Genomic DNA, 20,660 nt, shown 5'->3' with positions numbered 1-20,660 from the left:
CTCAAAGACAGGCAGCACTGTTTAACAAAAGCATTCTACTATCTCATCACAAGATTTAATCCTGTTAAAAGAGTCTTACACCATTAGGTCAAATTATGGTCTTCTACCATGTCCTTCATTTTAAGAAACGTGTATGGTGTTTTTCCCCCCCAAAGAGCCATGCAGGAATCCATACCTGGAGGAATGTGAGTGCTGCTCTCTGAAGTAAACATTCAGCATAGCAAATTTCTGCATGGATTTCCTCTAGTGTAACACAGAGGGGGAAAGAAAAGAAATCAATCCCATAAAAAGTCATGAAAAACCACTTAGCCCATTAATACAGGAAGAACATCACAAAGCTCAAACTGAGCAAAAACCTTTCCAAATTTGCTGCAGTGTTTTTCAGTCCTAGATTACTGGAACAGTAGTTTCCAAGCAGAAACAACACACAGTTACAGAACCTTTGCAGGAATTCCTCTGGTGTTTTCCAGGAATTCCTGGATCTAGAACCTTTGTAGGCATTTCATTAGTTCTTTCTAGGTTCCTCATTTTTGGAAATGCCAAGGCAGCAATCAACAAAATCAGTTAGTGATTTTGGATATGGCAACACAGCAACTGCCAAATCAGCCATTTGGGTGAACAATACTACACAATTCAAATTAAAGAAAGAAAAGAGAAAAAGGGGGGGGAAGGAGTAAAAAGTAAAAGGAGTAACGGAGTAACACGTTAGAGACAATGTTACCTTCAGTGAAGTGTTCAAGGCTTTGTCTATGCACAAGGTTGTTGATAGAATCAGCTACTGTAGATTTCTTCCTAAATCTGCAGAAAAGGCAATTTGGTCATTGTGAAGAACACAAAGCATCAACAACAGAGTACAATATCTTTCAGCTGGCCACCCAGAGAGTCACTAACACACCTCCAGTGCTCAACCCTCTGCCATCTTACCATATGCACAAACTTCATCACATTCCCTACAGAGCACAGCCAACATGGTCCCAGGATCTGTCTTTCACCCTTCATGTGTGGAAATCTGTCTTGATGAAGAAAGGGGACAAGGGGGCTTTTGGATTTCTTTTATATGTGCTCATGTGTGTACAGAAGTGGAAGCACAGCTCACTCACACACAGCTACCTACAGTACTACTATCACCAAATGGGAAGACTTTGCAGTGTCTGTAAACGGTAAATAACCTCCAGACACTGGAGAATCAGGGCTCCTGATAGAACAAAAACCTAACTGACAAGAAATATTGCAGTAAACTGAAGTTTTCAAGACCAGACTGCTGAAAAGCCAAAGTTATGTGGTGTGACCTCATAACTGACCCTCCTTTGAACAGGCAGCTGGACTAGAGGTACTCCTGATGTCCCTTCCAACTTCAGTTTTCCACGATTTCTATAGAACGTGTCCTTTTTTAACCTGTATCTCTTTCAAAACTTTCCCATGAAGGGCACATTTATTGACTGAATTGCTCCATGCTTACTTTTGGCAAGTAGCCTGAGCTTCCTTCATTGTGTTTCCTGCATTCAGTATGTCCTGAGGATCAAATGTCATCATTGCTTGCATTTCCAGTATGGTGGCGTAAGTCAGTGCATGATACATACTCTCTTTAGTTCTGAAAGAAAACACAAGATGCAAGTCATAGCTGATTTGATGACATTATTACTTTTAAAAAAGAAATATAAATCCAATACCAGAAATGTATCAGCCTCATGGGAACAAGGTTTAAATAAACTAGGAATCAAATACAAAGGACAAGCAAAATAATCAAGGAGATCGAGATTTGTCCAGGAAACCATGCCTACAGCTCCTGTTTCAGTAACTGTGCTAAAATGTTCCAGTTCTGAGCAGAGGATAGGTATTTAATATACAAAAGCATAGGAATTAACCACATGGCTGAGCCATTCAGGGACGACAGAATTATGTGGGGTTTGGTTTTTTAATGGAGTATCTAATCAATATGAGAACATGTGGCAGAAATTCAGATATTCTTCTTCTAATTTGGGGTGTTTACCCAGGACAGACTAAAGGAGATAAGTAACACAATACTATAACCACAGCCATAATAGAATCTTCAAACAGCTCTTCCCACCAGAAGCATTCCAATCCACGTCAGACGTTATAGCTTTTTTCTCTGCTCCCCTTCCGCCAACCTTCCACCCCAATCCATTCAACTATTATCCTGTGGGATTTCAGACGGTGCCTCTTCTGCAGAAAGCCAAAAACTCTGGCATTAGTGCAAGAAAAACAATTAACTCCTACAGGCAGGAAGATGCCGTCTTCCTTCCTCTGGCAGGAAGAAGCATTTATATATTGCACACATTTACAGCATTCAGACAGTACCTACGTTTAGTATAATCCTCTGCCAATGAATCAAAATACCTTCAGGTGAAGAGGTCCAATAAAGACAACTTGGGAAATATGTTGAAGGGCAAGTTCAGATGAATTCCTGCCTCAGAAACTCTCTGTAGACCTTGCTAATCCACCCCTGACAAATAGCACGACTTAGACAAATACTGCTGAAGAGCAACAATTGCCATTTCAATCATTTTAGAATGGACCAGCTAGATCCCCATTTATATAGCAGGAAACATTCAAAAATACTTGCAGTCACACAAGGATATCCTTTCAACAGCATCTCGCCCCTCAGCACACCTATTCTCAATAGGTATACTTCTGGTGTTTGTTTCTAGTACCGAGACACTTCATTACCTTTTTCTTTCAAGAAGAAAAATCCAGTGGAGTCAGAACAGCTCTGTCCTGGCCTTCTAGACCATGATTCTTTCAGCAGAATGATAATGTAAAGCAGACAAAAAAAAACGAACATACTATAAAATGCCAGCCTGATGAAGTGCTCCTATTCATTTGATTACTCATCACCCTCAGAAGGTGCAGAGAAACACACTTCATCTCATACTTATTAAAATAAAACCCTTCCCAAGGTTCAAATTCAAAGCACAGGGAAGGCACTAAAATAGTTCTCTTTCAAAATGGTAGAAATTTGCTTTCAAAATCAAAGCAGATAAATATTAAATTCACTGCACTAAAAGGAAAATTGGTGCTTTTCACATACACAGGGAGAGGAAGGATTTCCCTCCCCAGTACTTTGCTTTTGATACCAAATCACCCCTGCTCTAATCGATGGTTTCATCTATTTTGCCTCTAGTATTTACAGGATATAATAATAATGTTTATCATTAGTCAACTGGTATTTATAAACACTCAAATGTACTATTTATTTTTTTCAGGGGCTGGGATGCAAGTAGTAATACAACCAAATATAAAAGAGTTATCTATGCTATTTATACTAACTATACAATTAAAATTGCCAATTCCATCCTGGCATACTGCCCTGAGTTTTAAGGCCTGCATTTTATACAGATGGATACAGAATGAAACTTGATAGCATTTTTATTTCTTCTTTGATTCCTCAGCAGCCCTTTTCCCAGGACATTACTGGAGTTAACAAGTCTTTATGACATAAATAAAACTAATATTGTGATTAATGACTTACCCCAGTAGTTGGTATCACATGGCTGAGTAAGAGGATTATAACTAATATCTTTAGGCACTTAGGGAGTTATGCCACATGCCTGTTCTCCAACTATGTGCAATCATGATCTTGTAGTACTATCCCTTCTTGAGAGCTGCTGGATAACACTTCTATTCCTGCTTGAAAACAAGGACCTAAGTGAGGACAGTGACAGCAGTCCCCTCCGGCTGAAGTACGGAAACCAAAAAGCTTGGCTTGGGTTGGGTTGACCTCTGGTCATTAACTCAGGGGCTGGTATTTTTTGTGAAAACACGGTGCCCAAAACCTTTTTGTGGATGCTTTCACAGGAATCCAGCAGGCAGGAAAGGTTATGGAAACCCCACGTTCAAATCCATGCCCTGATTTAGCATCAAGATGCCTCAAACAAGTAAAACAAATCCAACAGCACAGTGTGAGAAAGGCCCTCTACAGATCAGCCAAGTCTGTTCAGTGTATCCATGAGTAAGAAACCGAGACCTAAACTGAAACTGCACCAAGAGAATGTGATCACAGAAGGCCTGAAGGCTTTCCTCATCTTTGATCAGAAGGTCCACCCAACGCCCAAACAACATGCTAGACCGACCGCATGGGCTTCCACAGAAAGAAAAACAAGAGAACCCCTGAGCCTTTGTGATCTAAGCCATTCTCCAAGATTTGGAATCTAAGTTCTTCCATTAGGCTGAGAAAGTTGGGGCTGTTCAGCCTGGAGAAGAGAAGGCTGCATGGAGACCTCATAGCAGCCTTCCAGTATCTGAAGGCGGCCTATAGGGATGCTGGGGAGGGACTCTTCATTAGGGACTGTAGTGATAGGACATGGGGTAATGGGTTAAAACTTAAACAGGGGAAGTTTAGATTGCATATAAGGAAGAAATTCTTTACTGTGAGGGTGGTGAGGCACTGGAATGGGTTGCCCAGGGAGGTTGTGAATGGTCCATCCTTGGCGGTGCTCAAAGCCAGGTTGGACGAAGCCTTGGGTGAGATGGTTTAGTGTGAGGTGTCCCTCACATGGCAGGGGGGTTGGAACTGGATGGTCTTAAGGTGCTTTCCAACTAAAACTATTCTATGATTCTATGATCTAGGAGGTGAAACCAACAAGGTCAGGTATTGGCAGTAATGTATTTCTTTACAGTGGCTATAAAAGTTGTCTTCTTGTAGACTCCAGGCATAAAAAGAGGAAAAAAAGCCCTAGAAATAATGTCCTTCTTCATGTTCTTGACATTCTTTACAATAGCTAACTCAACCTTTCTGCAGAGCTGTGCACCACCTTTATCCAAACACTGTCTAGAGCCTCACTCTGCCTCCGTGTAATTCCTCTTGCTCTTTCACTACTCTTAGTTTGACAGTCACACAATATCTTTGCCAGATCAGTTCTCAGAGAAAGCTCCTCCACCCTCATGCTTGCTTTTGTTCTACAAGGGCAAAAACATTTCACCACACCATGGAAACAGTCATTACAAAAGGCTCCCATTCCTTAGTAACCTCTTTAAACTTTTTACAGATCAGAATATACAAGATAACATTTAATATTGTAAATCTGGCTTATATTAAAAATTCCAGTGATAGTAAATAGGTACCACAGAACTACACTACTCCAGTAAGGGTTTCACAAGTAACTAGCAGATCCACCCAAGATACTCCCACATCAAAGCACTGAATTTACCTTTCAAACACAGTCATTTTAGAACTAACATACCACCAGACAACACTAAAAGCTTTTTGAAGACTATTTTCAGAATAAAGTCAACTGCCTGGAATGAATTGTTCTCAAACTGTTCTTACAGTATTGCAAGCAGCAATACAGATGTGTCACAGCTCCCTCAATGATCACTCTGTGTAATGAATTTATCTTTACTATATACCATTCTCCCAAGTGAACTGACATCAGCGAACTATGATGCTGATGTCAAACCACTTGGCATGTCAAAGCATGACAAAATCAGGTGATTATGTCATGCTTGCCTTCAGGATAAATATTAAAATATTAAACATTTATTTTGGGGAAGTGAAAGGGACATCTCACCAGGACCAACTCTTTGATTTATGATTATCTGTTTGCAATTACATGAGGGCTAAAACCTAGTCAGCTTTTAATTGATTTACTGTATCTCAGCGTTGAGAAGGAAGATGATATTTTTTCCCCACTCCAGTGACTAGACAGTTTCAGTGCTACTCATTGTCACAGTTAACAGGTTACATATTGAAAATCACCGCTGCGTTTGGTGACTGAATTTAACTCTTAACAGTTCTTCAACTTAGTATGACTACTCTATATGAAAGGTGAATTTAATTAAACTTGCTGCAGAAACCACAAGATAATTTAATCATATTTTACAATGATTGTTAATGATTACAAAGAAACCTGACTCTGAAAGCTGAAAGGTAGAAGAGGAAACAAGAAAAGTTATGCAACATGAAGCAAAAAGACCACATGAATTCTTTATGAAATTAGATCTCTTCTTTATGACGGATTTGCTTTTCTAACAGGAAAAAAAGAGCTTTACCTCAACACTAGTCTAGACATCATCCTCAGATATTTATTTCTAAGCTGCTAGGAAAGATCTTCCAATTTTAATTCTCAAACATTGCCAAATCTGCTCTCAGTTACACATGGTACAAATCAGTTGCAAATACACTTATTGTGGAAGCCAAATGTGAGTAATTTAGCGAATCTGCAATAATGTAATACAGAGCAGAGTATGTCCTACAACGTAAGTGGCAAAGCTGCAAAAGCTGTGATACGAGATCCTTTACAAGCATGTAAAAACTGAAAAGTATTTCTTTAAACAAAGATAGTATGTTTATGGACTGTGAAAACCAATTTCAAATCTCAGCATGCTAAAAGGCAACAGTGAGGAACTGATGACTCCTAAAGAAAATCCTCAGTATTACCACATGTGCCCACTCTACAGCTCTTGTCATTCCCTAATGAGATGGAGTATGACCATAATGGATATCATCTGTGGGGAAATTTAGCATCCTGTTCCTGCATTACACTTGCAAAGATTGCAAGTCTATTTTCTTCACTGCCAAAGGCAACAGGAATAACATGAAAAATCAGTTTCAAAATGGTTTTGCACTGTGGAATACGATCAGGTACAAAACCAGAGGATCAGCTCATGAAATATGTTCCGCAGAGCCCAACAAAAGCTGAATAAAACCCATATGCAACAGAAGAGAAATGGATTTACAGAAAAAGAACCCTACAGCCTTGCTAGCTTTTGCAGTGTTTTGAAAACCCCCTTCAATAAAATATCTCCCTATTTTATGCTAAGCACTGAGTAAGCATTTCCAGATGGGCACAGGGGCCTTACTGTCAGAATTTAATGAACACACAGTTATTCTTCTTACCATTTTTATTATAACTTCTGATGATATATAAACACAAAACAACACTGCTGTGAATAAAACCATACATCTGAGCCTACAATTTGTCATGAATGTCTTTCACAGAGTGTACTTTCATGGTTAAGCTACAGATTCTGGCATCAAAGACTGAGGCTGATACCGCAACAAAGCAGGTATGTAGTATTTACTATCGTTACTGCAGATGCATATCAAACACACACTACTGCGTTACCTACGAATTTTACTTATTTCACATTCCAGTGGCCTGAAAAAAGGCCTGATGTAAATCTGCTGATGGCTCAAAACTAAATGGAGCAAATTGAGGGGAAAGAATGTGATTTAACCACAGACTTCACCAAGCCAAGAGCACAGGTAACTTCAGGACAGGGTAGGAAAATTCACAGACATTGTAAAGATGCAACAACTTTTTAGAAGCTATTTTATTACCTCGCTCACTGCTTGCAGCTGGGCCACTCATTACATGTTGGGCTGCAATGTAATTAGGAGACAGTGCATGGCCACAATACTGAATTGCAAATAAGCTGTGAGAAAGTTTCTGCAAGTGGTTATTAAAAAGACAATAAACCAAGAATTCATACCTAAAGTAATGTGTCTGAAACCTGGCAATTCCTGGACAATTGCTCATTTAGACTGTAGGTTCTCAAATTTTTCACAGCATGCAGAAAAATATGGGTAAAAGAGGAGGGAAACAAAAATAAAGTGTTAAACCATGGTTTTTATTCTTCCAGGAGCAAGAACCCCACATACTGTGCTACAGCTGAGGAGCTACTTCTCTGGACATCAATTCTGTGCTTTCTGTAGTTACCTTTGATCAATCTCTTTACTTACCCAAGTGTAAAGCACTTCCGTCTTCCCCAAAACTTAACATATTAACTTGCTTCTAGAACAAAACCATGCAGTCTTATCAACTATTAACACAGAACTAGCTGTCTAGGCAGTTCTCCTCAGAGACGGTGAAGCAAATAAAACTGAATGGAGGAAAACTAATAAAAGTAATCAACTTACTTTGCTTGTAAAGAAGCCAAAGCATCCGAGAACTTGTTGTTAAGAAACAAATCCAGAGCTGCCATACACTCACGCAATGCCACATTGAGGTCTGATGTGGATGACCTGCCAGAAGAAAACAGAATAAACTCAGCACATCTACTGGTGCATTGCTGCTACATTTGAACCCCCTTTCTGCAGTTCTAGCCTTATTGTCATGTATAACCTGCTATTCCATTTCCAATAATTGCAAAAGATGAAAGTGACTTCCATTATGTTGGTAGGTGATTTTCTTTAACTATGCTCTTACCCTGTGACATGTGGAAGGCTCTTCAAGTTCTGTGTTTCCTGAAAACAAAATAAACTGCATGTAAGGTAAATAACAACCTGGACATGCAGAAGTTACTATGTGGGATCATGGCAATCTGATGAGCTCAGGTATCAGGAACACAGAAGCACCGCGTGACAACGCACATCTGAGCGTATGTAGAGCTGACAAGAGACTACAGGCTTAGTGACATTATGATCATGCTGTCACTTTAAGGATGAGACATTGCCAAACTGCACCAAATTATTCTATTGACTGCTGCTGGAACACCTGCTTTAGTTCAGCTCATGTTCAGCGTGGTTCCTGACCAGTAGACAACTGAACACATGCAGGTGGGTTGAAATCCACATTGTGCCTGCTCCTGGGAACATCATCTGTATGAAATGCTACTGCACTCACAACCCCCCCCGCTGCTGCTGCATCTCAAAGTCAGAAGATTCTCAGCAGCTTACTCTGGCTGTACTTTTCTCCCTTACAACATTCAGATGTCAGCCTGACCCATCACAAGGGTTCTCAGCTGGTCTTTGGGTTACTGGCAGCAAGATAATACAGACCAGCTGAATAATTTTGGCCCAAGTTCATCACCGTCAGAACTGCTGGACAAAAAAATTCACAGATGAAACAATAAGGCCTTGCACTAAAAAAGTTAAGGTCACCTGGCCAATGTTAGGACACTGCATCTGCATCTAATGATCAAAGAACTATACTCCACTAACATGCTGTATACAAGTCTGTACAAAGAAAACTCCCCCAACATAAAACAAATCCTCACCATGTTCCTGACTCCAAACAGCAATAACTAATGTGACCTGTCTTGTGACTTAGAAACTGTGCTAGTTCCTTTAAAAATGGCACAGCACACTGCCTGCTGAAAGGAAAAACAGAAAGCAAAGTCCTGGTATCATCTTACGGAAAAGACAGAGGTGCACAGAACAGACAGATAGCATCAGCAATAACCACTGACTGCAGCAGCAGCTTGGGTTTGTTTTTAATAATGACTGCAAAGAAAAAGAGAGCATAATTATAGATATGAAAAACAGGATTACAAATTCAAGGGAAACATTATATGACATTGTTCACAGTGGCTGTTGTCATCACGCTTCACATACACTGTGAATCCTTCTGTGCCCAATACTTCCACCAAGTGTTTTGCAAACATTGATTAACCAAGTCTTGGCATTCATCTCATACAACATGCAATATAGTGTCCCCGTAACTATTCTGAGCCTTACTTACTATAATAACTAAAACTCTGCCAATATGAATTACGATTCTGATCTGCCCTTTTTAAAACCTGTGCCCCTGAAGCAATCAGCATATTTAAGACTATATAAAATATAGTCTTGTCTGGTTTAATATATTTAGACTAGTAACATTTTACCTATTTTTTCTGTTTGTTTCTTGTCAACGCAGGAGAATTACCCCATTTAAGACAAATAAACCTTTCCAAAATATCCCTTTGAAATAGAAAGATGACAAAGAAAAACATCTTTGTTATGATTCTCAAAGCACAAATAAGATGTATTAATTACTTGGCATCTTTTCTGGAATAAAAGTTAACACAGTGCCACCCCCAGCAGCACCCTTCCATCCTGCTCCATGGAATCCTGACATTTGATGTAGCTCCCAAGCAAAGAGTTTAAGACCAGAACACACACCTTACTTACATAAATGCTACAAATCATCATTTGTTGCTGTTAACAACAGGGAAGAAATACTTTAAGCTAAAGAGTGCTAACCATTTCAGCAAACTGATTAGTCATGCTTCAGAGGGCTGCAGATTCTCTCCTGCTTTCAACAGCAAGATCAGAACTGCCTCTAAGCCAAATGGAAAATGCTGTGCACTGCTACTTACCTTTTTGCTAAATGTCTCGTGTTTTCTGACATAGTCATTTGTATGATGCTGTACGATTTGTATGATGCTCACTCAGCAGCCAGGCAGGAGCATCGAGTGGCAGCAGCAGCACTCGGTGCTACTTACCCAGCTCTGAGTGACAGTCACGGTGTGAGCAGAGGGTAGGGCAGTGCCCACTGCCTGCCACACTGTACTCTGATTGGCCATTAGGGATAATACGAGAAGAGTTATGAGCATCATTACTTCACTTATAAGATACTACAAATGAGTGATTTGGAAGCCAGTCAATGACACATGAAGTTCATCTATCACTGGATGCTACTAATGGAAAAGGTGCTGGTACATCTTTGATCTGCAGACCTGTCTGAAATTAGTGGCAGCATCAGCTACCTTTCATTCAGTACAAACTGGGCAGAAGTCAGGTATCCCTGTAATAACAGATCTGAAACAATAAAAATTACTGCATGTAGCAACAGGCCACATCAGAAACCTATGAACCAGAACAAAGTCAAATGAGGCCAGCTGACCTGCAAGAGAATTGAGGCATTAATTGCTGCAAATGTGAGGAATAGGGAGGCCAGAGAGGAGAGAGAGTACTTCCTTCCCAGCACTGATTCTCTGCAGAACAGGCTTCATTCCACCACCCAAACTGTCGCTTTTTGCTGCCTCCTATAAGTCTGGGAGGTAGTGAGACTTCACATGTTCTTTGTAAAAGTCTCTCTTTAGTGCCATGCAAATTGAGGCGACTTGGCATAAATAATTCAATTAGTGGAGTAAGCTCATTTGGTTGATTTGGCCCAAAATAAAGTAAGTGTATGTTCCCAAGCTGCTTTGTTGGCACATCACCAGTACTGGTCCTGTACGTAAGAAGTTCAGCTACAAGCAGCTAAAGCTTGAACTCTATTACTACTAAGTAGTAGTTTGTACTATACTACTAATCTCCCTCATTACAACACCTGGACTGTAGAAGCTGATCAGCTATGTCACACTTATCTAAGTTCATTTCTTGAAGACTATCTAATGTTAAAAATTATACATGTCCTTTCTCTCACACATGGACTTATTTGTTAGACTACAGAAAGCAGTGCCAATAATGAAGACATTGACTGCAGAAGGAAGGCCCCAAAATGATAAAAAAGCGAAGGATAATTTCAGGAAGATGCTCTGAAGACATTAGCATATCTGATTACATCTCTTAAATGCTAGTTTTATGACATCCTGTACAGGAAAAACCTGTGCTGCATTTGGTATATAAATTATTGTAATTGATCCACAGGCTGCCCCATTAATGACTCCATTACATGTCTATAACAGCAGTAGGTAACTGGGCCACAGCAGCAGATAGAAGATATTACCATTTTCCTTTTCCCCCAGTCGGGAATAACTACTGGTTATAACTTAAAATCAACCAGGGTGCTTCCAAAGCAGGATCATGAGCTCCTCCAGAAAGATTATTCTTGATTTTCACCAGCTATTTATACAGTTTCTAACTGATACCATATTGCTCTAAATGGTCATTAAAACTCTATACAGTGAAGGCTCTGGCTGTTCCACTAAGTTCTTCAGGACTTGAATTGGCAGGTTTTCATTTGAGTACCACTTCTCTGGAAACTCTAACATGCTCAGACAACCTTCAGTATGCAACCTCTCTTTCCCCACGTGTATCCAGAAGAGAACAAATCTAAAAAGATCTGCAATATTTCCAAATTTAGGCCATTCCCCCCTTTGTTTTAGAAGCTTCTTTCCATGTTCTTGCATTCTGCCAGCAGGTCTTGCAAGGACAGTCATATGGTTCTCATTGTGGTTTTATTATTTATAAAATCATCATTCTCTGCCCCAGGGACCACAACTGGGGGTGCTTTACAAATCATAATTACAGTCTACCCTGTGTCTTATGATACGACCTGATCCTAGTCCACTGCATCCCCATTGTCTCTAATTAGAAGCACAATTACTCAGGACATCCTAGGCAATGCCTTTTTCCCTTAAACATCACATCCTTTTTATGCCAACAGCAATATCAAACAAAATGAATAAGCAGAGATAAGCAAAATTAAGTTTCTGAATATTAAGGAAAAGTAAAGCATTTTCACATGGAAGGAATCATGATGTTTTCCATGGTCAAAGTGAAGGGGAGGGAAGGCTTTTTTGAGCGTGGGAGTGACCATCTTTCTGCATAACTGTATTTCACTGCATGCATGATGATGCCTGGCTTCTTACTATAAGTTTGCAGCACATATGCTTTACGATTTGCCATTTAATTTTATGGATTTCTTCAATAAAAAGGATCTTGAACCGTGTATCCTGAAAAGTGCTAAATTACTGACTCCTTTGACCCCAGTAATCATCAGAACTTTGCAAAGAAAGGTAAGTCTGAAGTTTGTGCCTTTATAGTAAAGCTTTTAATAGCAATTCAAGAGCTCTTTCACTATTGTGAAACAGTGAAAGCAAGTTAAATTGGTCACATCCTAAAATATATATGCACTTCTCTGCCAAATCTATGTTATGTGCCTAAGTCAGCTGAGGTAGTGTACATGGGTTAACTTCACTGGGAGGAAAAGAATAAAATACAAAGAGCCAAGCACAATTGAGCTAACCCAGTGCTTGATGAGAACCTATGACAGAGAAGACCAAGTGCTGGTGACTCAGTAGTCGACCCCCTGCTCTCCATTATCAGAAGACCGTTGTAGTGGGGAGCAGTGGAAGTACACCCTGTTTTCCCAAATACAGGCTAGCTCCAAACATGCAAAAGCAAGTGAGATGCAAGATCAGAAAAAAACATCTAATGGAAATAATATATTCCCACCCAAGATGGACTTGGTGATCTTCAAGGTCTTTTCCAACCTAGTTGATGCTATGATTCACAGCAAAATCTCTATGGGATTATCTCTATGAGATCTCTCTCTAGAGACCTCTTTCAGGGTCTTGAACAACATCAGCACAATTGGGCTCAGTAATGACTGATGCTGCTTTCATCTTATTCAAAACCATCAACAAAGCTACTGTAGTGAATACCAACCCAGGCTCTGGGTTGATTTCTGCAACAGCTCTACCTGTACTGCTCAGCTGTCTTCTGCTCCTGCAACACAACCGAACCATTCAGCCCTGCCACATGGAAGGCAAGGAGAACACAACTCTTTATCTGAAGGGTTACCGTTTCAGCTCTAAAGTTTCCTGTTAAGTGACTCTGGAGTATTTGCTCTTGATTTCATTTTATATTTAACAATCTGGACAATACTGTGTTTTGACCTCCTTTACTCTCATTATATCAAGGGCTCTGTAACATACAGTTTCAATTTTTGCATGATAATGTTAATCTTATGCTATTAAAAAAACATCACAAACACTCTTAAGACTGGTAAGAAAGGACTAAGACGCATAGACAACACAGGCCTCTTAAACTACCTGCATCAATAGTGAATATACTAAGGCAGCACACCTCAGTACTATGATGGTGGAGAGCTTAGTAGAGAAACAACTAGCACTACAGTCTGTCTTTACAAAGACATTTAAAGTGTTGCGTCTAGCCACAGTCAGAGACAAAGTAATAAATACTTAAAAAACGTCTTCACAGAGTATGAAATGGAACTGAAGAGATTAGTCTCAAATGCCCAAAATGGCTTCATTTTTCCCCAAAGAGGAAGGAGTATTGCCCCTACAAACACTGTGCCACTCAGGCTACCAAAGCTTCACCAGTGCTAACACTTCAACCATTTACACATGTGAGGAGCATCCCAAAGCACATTTCAAAGGTCTGAATTTTAGTTCTTAACACAAAAAACACCTAAAGGCACTTCCAACACATGAACATGACTCGGCTTGCTGATACACAGCTCACCATGTGTGGTCAAGTACCTTCAACAGACACCAGGGTGTCCTGGTGCATGTTCCCAAAAATATCACCACTGAACACAGAAATTCTTGCCATGGCACCGCTTTCTGTTCTCATCATGCTGGATAACCACGTGGACATTAGGAGATATCAGGATATGCCTGGAGTTAATTTCATTAGCCTTTTCAAGTTTATCACCCTAAATCCATGGCTACTACTTTTGTAAATAGATGACTGCTTTGAGCAACACCACGTTACAATGTTCTGAGCCTGAAGAAATCTTTATAATCAAGGCAAACAAAAAGCACATCACTTGGGAGGAATTCTTTTCTTTTGCAAACATTTCCAAAAACCACAAGAGATCAGAAATAATCTTGGATGAGCAGCTCTCTCTCATTACCATGAAAAGGAGAATCACAGTAAGCCCTTCTCACAATAATTTGTTACTATTCAGTTTTCAGACAATGCAGAAATTTCTTCATAATTCAAAAGCAAATAAGTTAATGCAAGAGAATTAGTTCTACCATATCCCTTCCTGTTCTATGTGCCAAGCTAGTAATACCTCAGCATTTATCTTTCGGTGTTCTTAAACATGTTTCTGACCAGTGACTAAGACTCCTTGGTGTTGCAGAAATTCCATTACTTCTAACAACAAAGCAGTTGGAAAGGATTCAATATTCTCCAAATATCCTGCATAAAGAGACACAACAGTGATGCAAATCTAGAATTCAGGATACCTTGCTATTTCAAGTTGCACGTGGAGTATGACACAGTTAATTTTTGAGGTTAACACAGCTCTCAAATCACCAAGTTGCTGAGGCTTCAGCAATGTCACAGAATCATAGAATAGTTTGGGTTGGAAAGGACCTCAAGATCATCCAGTTCCAACCCCCCTGCCATGGGCAGGGACACCTCACACTAAACCATCTCACCCAAGGCTCTGTCCAACCTGGGCTTGAACACGGCCAGGGATGGAGCATTCGCAGCCTCCTTGGGCAACCCATTCCAGTGTCTCATCACCCTCACAGTAAAGAACTTCATGTCAAAGGTCTTTTGTTAAAAAGATACTCAAGCTTTCAGCACTCCTGTTCCAGTGAAGGCTCACAGAACAAAAGGATATGGCAAAGCAGTGAGCCAGCAGAACAAAGACCAGGTAATCAGTGGTGTTCTGCCCTTGGCCCCACTGCTGTTTAAATTGCAGCAAGCAGGATGTGGGCTGCATTACATTCACTGTCCTCATCCTGTATTTGAATAGGCAAACAACACAATAAATTCATTAAGATAGGTTTGTTCAGATAAATAAAAAGCATTGGTGTCATTTTTGCAGTTCCCTTTCCGTGTTGTACTGCTCCAGCTGCTCACAGAGGGCTAAATACACCACTGTGGGTGACTATTCCCAGTTAGAACTGCCTGCATCACACTATATATATATATATATATATACACACGGACACACAATATAGCCCAGCAAACTACAAATTACCAACCCAAGCATCCTGGAACTGTATTATCAAACTGGAATGTACAAAGAAAATTAGCTCACACAGGGTCAGAATTACAAGATTGTTGCAACTGAGAGTAAATTTTCATCATAAATCATAAAAGCAAGTTTGGTGAGCTCTTCTTTTTCAATTCAAATACATTACAATCTTTACCACTTTGGAAGATAGATGTGATTCTTATCACACCCTTTTAGGTTTTTTAAGCATCTCAAGATCTTTAGACCCACTTACAATACCCACTTGCTCTATTAAGACTAATGAGAAATAACAAGAGCTGCACTAGTCCACTGTCTTGCAATGTTGCTGAGCACATTCAGGTACCCAAGAAACAAACAAACAAAGCAGTAAGCATAAGGCAAGCTCAGGTCTGCCACATTCATGGTAAAAAGCCAGACAAAATCTGTGAGATTTGGCTGTATAAGGACTGCAAGACCAGGGTAGAGTCTGCATTATTTCTGAAATAAGATTCAGTGAAGATTTAGGGAGTATTTATTCAGTTTTCCCTTTCAGCTGGATTCTGCATTACCTAGCAGTAATAAAGACTGACTGGTAGGTAACAAAACAGTTATCTAGCTTTAGATTAGATTTTAGGCAGAAGTTCTTCCCTGTAAGGGTGCTGAGGTGCTGGCACAGGGTGCCCAGAGAAGCTGTGGCTGCCCCATCCCTGGCAGTGTTCGAGGCCAGGTTGGACACAGGAGCTTGGAGCAAGCTGCTCTAGTGGAAGGTGTCCCTGCCTGTGGCAGGGGTTGGAACTGGATGAGCTTTAAGGTCCTTCCAACCCAAACCAGTCTGGGGTTCTATGATCTTACTCCAGCATTTTGGAAAGCCTGGTCTGTACTTTCTTACACCGAGTTCACTTCTGTCAGATTTCAGTGTGGTGATGAACATGGAAGGAATGAAATACGCATTCTGACTTAAAAGGCATCTTCCTGCAGTATTTAATCTGAGCTGACACGCTTCTTGGTTTGGTTTTTGGTTTTGTTTGGTTTGGGGTCTTTTTTGCACGAAATCTATGCAAAGCTTTTCAAAATAAATTACTCTGTAATATCTTTTATTGTGACTTAAAAAAAACTCATGCTTTTGTTTCAATTCCATTGGTGAACACTACTTGAGGCTCTCATAAAAAATACATCAGAATGACACAAAGTACTTGAACAGGATTGTTGCTTTGCCTTTAATCATTGCTTTACATGAAATTTCAGATTTCATTTCCTCAAGAGCTTCCAACAAACTCACTTTATATCTCAGCAGTCATCTGCAAAGCATATTTCATAGTACCTCGACCAATAACACCACCACTTTCTCTGCAGTTGAGTAAAAATTAAAGCATAGCACTTCAATACACCTTTAGAACTCTCCTGAACCTGCCTACTGAATCAATACTCGGGAACAGAAAGAAAGTCCTTTTCCTGGCACTTTGTATTTCTAAAGCCATTTTGAAGTTATTCTTAGGCACAACAGCTTCAGGAAGCAGACGGTTATTATCCTCTCCATTACAGAGTGCAAACCCAACTAAGAAAGCTACATGAAGATAAAAAAAGGGGAAAAAGGCAAGGCTGATTTTGAACTCAGAATCAGAATAGTGAAATCGTTCTGGCATTTCTTCCCTTTCTGACAGGAAACGTGGACTGGTCAAAATTAAAACCTTTTATACAGGTGAGGGTGAAGATTTCAGCAGCTCAGGGTGATACTTTCAGTTAGAGCCAAAGAGAAACATAAAATTACCTGTGAGCTCAGTACTGCGCCCTGTTTGATTTGCATTTGAGATTCAAGCCATTAAAGCAAATACATCTGAATGACCACCTGAGCATTCAGGCTCTCTTCTGCCAACTCTTTTTCCACAAGAGATGACCAAAAGTTCTACTGTCAAAGTGAAGGTAAAAGCTGAAAACCTACAAAATGGGAGGTCACTTTTCACCTCCCTACTCAGAAAATCTGCATTTAGTTTCCCATTCCAACCAATACACTAGACCATCATGTCTTCCAGCTATGGACTAATAATTTCCATCTATTTCCAAAGCACATCTGAAACCTAAGAAACCACAAACTCAGGCCTGTGAAAACAGTCTAGGAGCTTCATCAGGGTTTTAAAAGAGCATTTAAAGTAAAATATGAACGACAATAAAATAGCAATACTTTTTCAAAAAGCGAAAAGGCAAAATTCCTGGTATTTATGTTTTCAATTTTTTGCAGGGCAGTAACTGAAACATCTGAAGCACTTCCTATCCCAGTGCAGTTAAGCTGGAAACTGGTTCCAGTAGATGGAGCTGCAGAAAGGTGATGGGGACAGCATCTCCAGCAGCTGCAGCAGCACAGCCTGAGCCTGGGACAACCTGTCCAATCCAGGAGAATTCACCAAGCCTCTTCCTGCTCCTGAACATTTCTGCACATTCAGAACTTGTGAAGCACAACACAATCGCGATCTCTCAGCCTCTGCAGCTGCAATTGTCAGTGCAAACACAAGGCCTGGAAGTCATTTAATGCTGCGATTTAAAATCATTATTGCAAACATATGGGCCACCTTCCCACCCTGGAGAGTAAAACCGAAGAAAAGCTTTAAAAAATAAGGATTACTCGCCCTTAAGGGATTATCAAGACAGAACATGGCAACAAAACTGTATAGAACTATTACAAATACTAACACAAGTCATTCTGGATCATTAGCAGGTTTAACACTCGGTATAAAATCCTACAGGATTGCTGTTTTAAATTCCACTAGCCCACCTACCTCCACTCTGTAATAACTCTAATGCTAATATATATGCCACTAAAAAATGAGCTCTACTGCGTAGCTTTTAGAATCTGAAGCTGTTCAGGAAACCTTTTCCACCATGGTGTCTGGGGATGAATTAAAAGTCTTGGGCTGATGTTTGCTGGTTTCAACTTCAAGATATAAGGAAAGCAGGCCAAAACAGAGCAAAACACCTCTCCCAGCGCTTCATGTGAAGTCACAAACAGCATCTTTACCATCTCCTTCCAAGTACAGAAGCAGTTTGCTGACCTTCCAAACCATGCTCTCAAAAGTTTCTAACCCCGCAGAGATTACAAAGCAGATTATTTGAAGTCTTATGTCAAATGGGAAGAAACCCACAAGCAGGCCTTTAACGCAGCCACATCTAAAACGCAACACGGCATCACCACCAGGGTGGCATGCTATTTGCACACTGATTCAGCTGGAACAAACAGCTCCCTCACATGCACGCAAGGGAAGTCTGTGTGTTTTAGGGGCTGTGGGAGCGCACACGTGGAAAGGAGAGAGGAAAGCTATCCACCTACAGCCAGGGTGAGCAAGGAGGTGTTGAGTTACAGAGCAACCACCATCGGGGTTCCACTGCCAAGGTGTGCTACAAGCTGCGCTAACAGCAGCCCAAGGACAAGGTCTTCAGTGCTCTTCCACAGACTTCAGAGGGCTGAAGTTAATTTGGATGTAGCTCTGTGGAGTACTGCTGTACAGGCATGTAATTAGCTTAAGCAAATGCTTTTGTCCAAGAGAAAATGAGTAAGTAGACAGATAAAGCCCTCAAAGGGCACAGAGCAGTTTGTGCCCCTCCAGTGGCCGCGCTCAGGTCGCTCGGTCCGCGGGCGGACAGCCGCGTTCACCCGCACCCGTGAGCGGTCTGCGGGCAGAACCGGGCCAAGCGCGGCTCGATCCCGGCCGCACCTGGGTGTCCCCGGCCCCTCCGCACAGACGGGGCTGGAGCTACGGGGACACTGCCTGCCCGCAGCCGGAAGGAGTCCTTCAGACAGGCACCAAACTCGATCTACAGGCTCCAGACCCAGACGGGCGGCTTAACCCGTGCGACGAGCCGCCCTCACCCCCGCTCCACAAAGGCGTCTCCGGAGACCGGACCCCCGGTTCCGGCCGGCACCGGACCGGCGCTCCGCAAGGCCGGGGTGGGGGGAGGCAGCGCAGCCCCCAGGGACCCCCGAGCCGGCCCCGCTGCAGGCGCTGCCTGTGGCGGCAGAGCTCCCACTGCCCCCCGCGGCCTGAGGTAACTGCCCCCCGCCCGCCGCAGCCCCGTACCGGCCGTCGCCTCCGCTGGCCGCGCGGGGGTCCATGGAGGCGTCGCGAAGGGCGTCCCCGGGAGCCGGAGGGAGGGAAGGAGGCCGGAGCGGGCGGGCGGTGCTGCTGCTCCCCGGCGCGGGCGGCAGCCGCAGCCACCTCGCATGGTGTGGAGCAGCGGCGGCGGCAGCAGCGAGCCTCGGCGCATGTTCGGGCAGGGCCGGGCCGGGCCGGGCTGAGGGGCCGCCCCCACAGGTGAGCGGCAGCGGCTGCCCGGGCTCCTGCGGCTGCCCCGAGCGCGGTGACAACGGGGCGAGGGCTCAGTGCCTGCGCTGCGTGTGGGGAAGGGTCCAGCCCGCTCTGGAACTGAGGTGGAGGGAGGCCTGCGGTGAGCCCGCCACGGGGAAAAGCGCATTAAGTACTGGAATAATTAATTCCTCTTGAGAAAACACGGGTGGAAATGTAACTTCTGTTACCCAAGTTCTAAATGCCTGAACTCTCTACGTGCCTGCTTCCAATACAGTGCCTGTGTGGAGCCTCTGCCCCAAAACACCACGGTGAGGTAATGGTACAAAAGGAGTAACGACCAACAGTGCTTACATTTCACATTTATGAACTGAGGTACTAATTGTTTTAAATACACAATTAAACCAACTGAAACTACAATAGAGATGCGATACTGAAAAAAAAAAAGTTTTCTAATACATGTAATAAAGATTGCTTTCGAATATATGTAATAGCCAAATCAATCATGTCAGCCATGCAGCTTCAGATTATAACAGAAGAGACTGACAAAAGGAAGGAGTTTGTAGAAGGAAATGAACAGGGGAAAGAAGGCAGAGGTATACAGGGCCTAGGGAGTGGCAGGACAAACAGAAGGCCTTGGTTGACATAAGAGAACAATGGGCACATTAATGAGAACAGTGCGTGTATGAGGTTAAAGAAAGAGTTTATTAGCTGAACGCGGACAATGTGGTTCTTGGTGTGTGGAGTGAGAGGCAGGCGGCAGGGCTGCCTCACGCTCCAGTGCTCAGGTGCTGCTGTGAGAGACAGAACCGGAGGCAACCGAGGACAATTGGGATTCTTTAGTTTGACAATAGGCAAAACTCATGACTGTCCTGGGCTAAATCAAACGTTTTAGATCAGTGAGGGATGTCAATGACAAGCACCTTCACAGAGCTGTTATTCTGGTACAGACGTAGACCCGCATTTTTCAGCATGAAGTACCTGTTTTCGTCCATTTCTGCCCTTGAATTGTGAAGCTCGTACATCTCAGCTCGCA

At 42.0% G+C, this 20,660-nt stretch overlaps 1 protein-coding gene across 3 annotated transcripts in view; it reads right to left on the bottom strand.

Moving 5' to 3' along the window:
• Nucleotides 1-19,638, bottom strand: part of TTC39A (tetratricopeptide repeat domain 39A) — a 45,480-nt gene extending 25,842 nt beyond the window's left edge. Inside the window, exons 1-5 of one of the 3 annotated variants that reach the window (XM_061451248.1) lie at nt 19,400-19,638; nt 7,880-7,984; nt 1,460-1,591; nt 722-798; nt 176-243 (exon numbers count right to left, since the gene is read on the bottom strand). In XM_061451248.1, the coding sequence (XP_061307232.1) occupies nt 176-243; nt 722-798; nt 1,460-1,591; nt 7,880-7,984; nt 19,400-19,434 (417 nt within the window). In that variant the 5' untranslated portion in view covers nt 19,435-19,638. Of the gene's footprint in view, nt 1-175; nt 244-721; nt 799-1,459; nt 1,592-7,879; nt 7,985-10,041; nt 10,162-19,399 lie in introns of those variants that run through there. The other 2 variants (XM_061451249.1, XM_061451247.1) reach the window with 2 other exon arrangements.
• Between the last annotated feature and the right edge of the window lie 1,022 nt (nt 19,639-20,660).

Source organism: Pezoporus flaviventris, unplaced genomic scaffold (assembly GCF_033815535.1).
Source record: "Pezoporus flaviventris isolate CSIRO_AGI_PZ_B2104156 unplaced genomic scaffold, CSIRO_AGI_Pfla_v1 ptg000013l, whole genome shotgun sequence".
Classification (NCBI taxonomy): Eukaryota; Metazoa; Chordata; class Aves; order Psittaciformes; family Psittacidae; genus Pezoporus; species Pezoporus flaviventris.
This window is presented reverse-complemented; position numbering and strand designations above follow the sequence as displayed.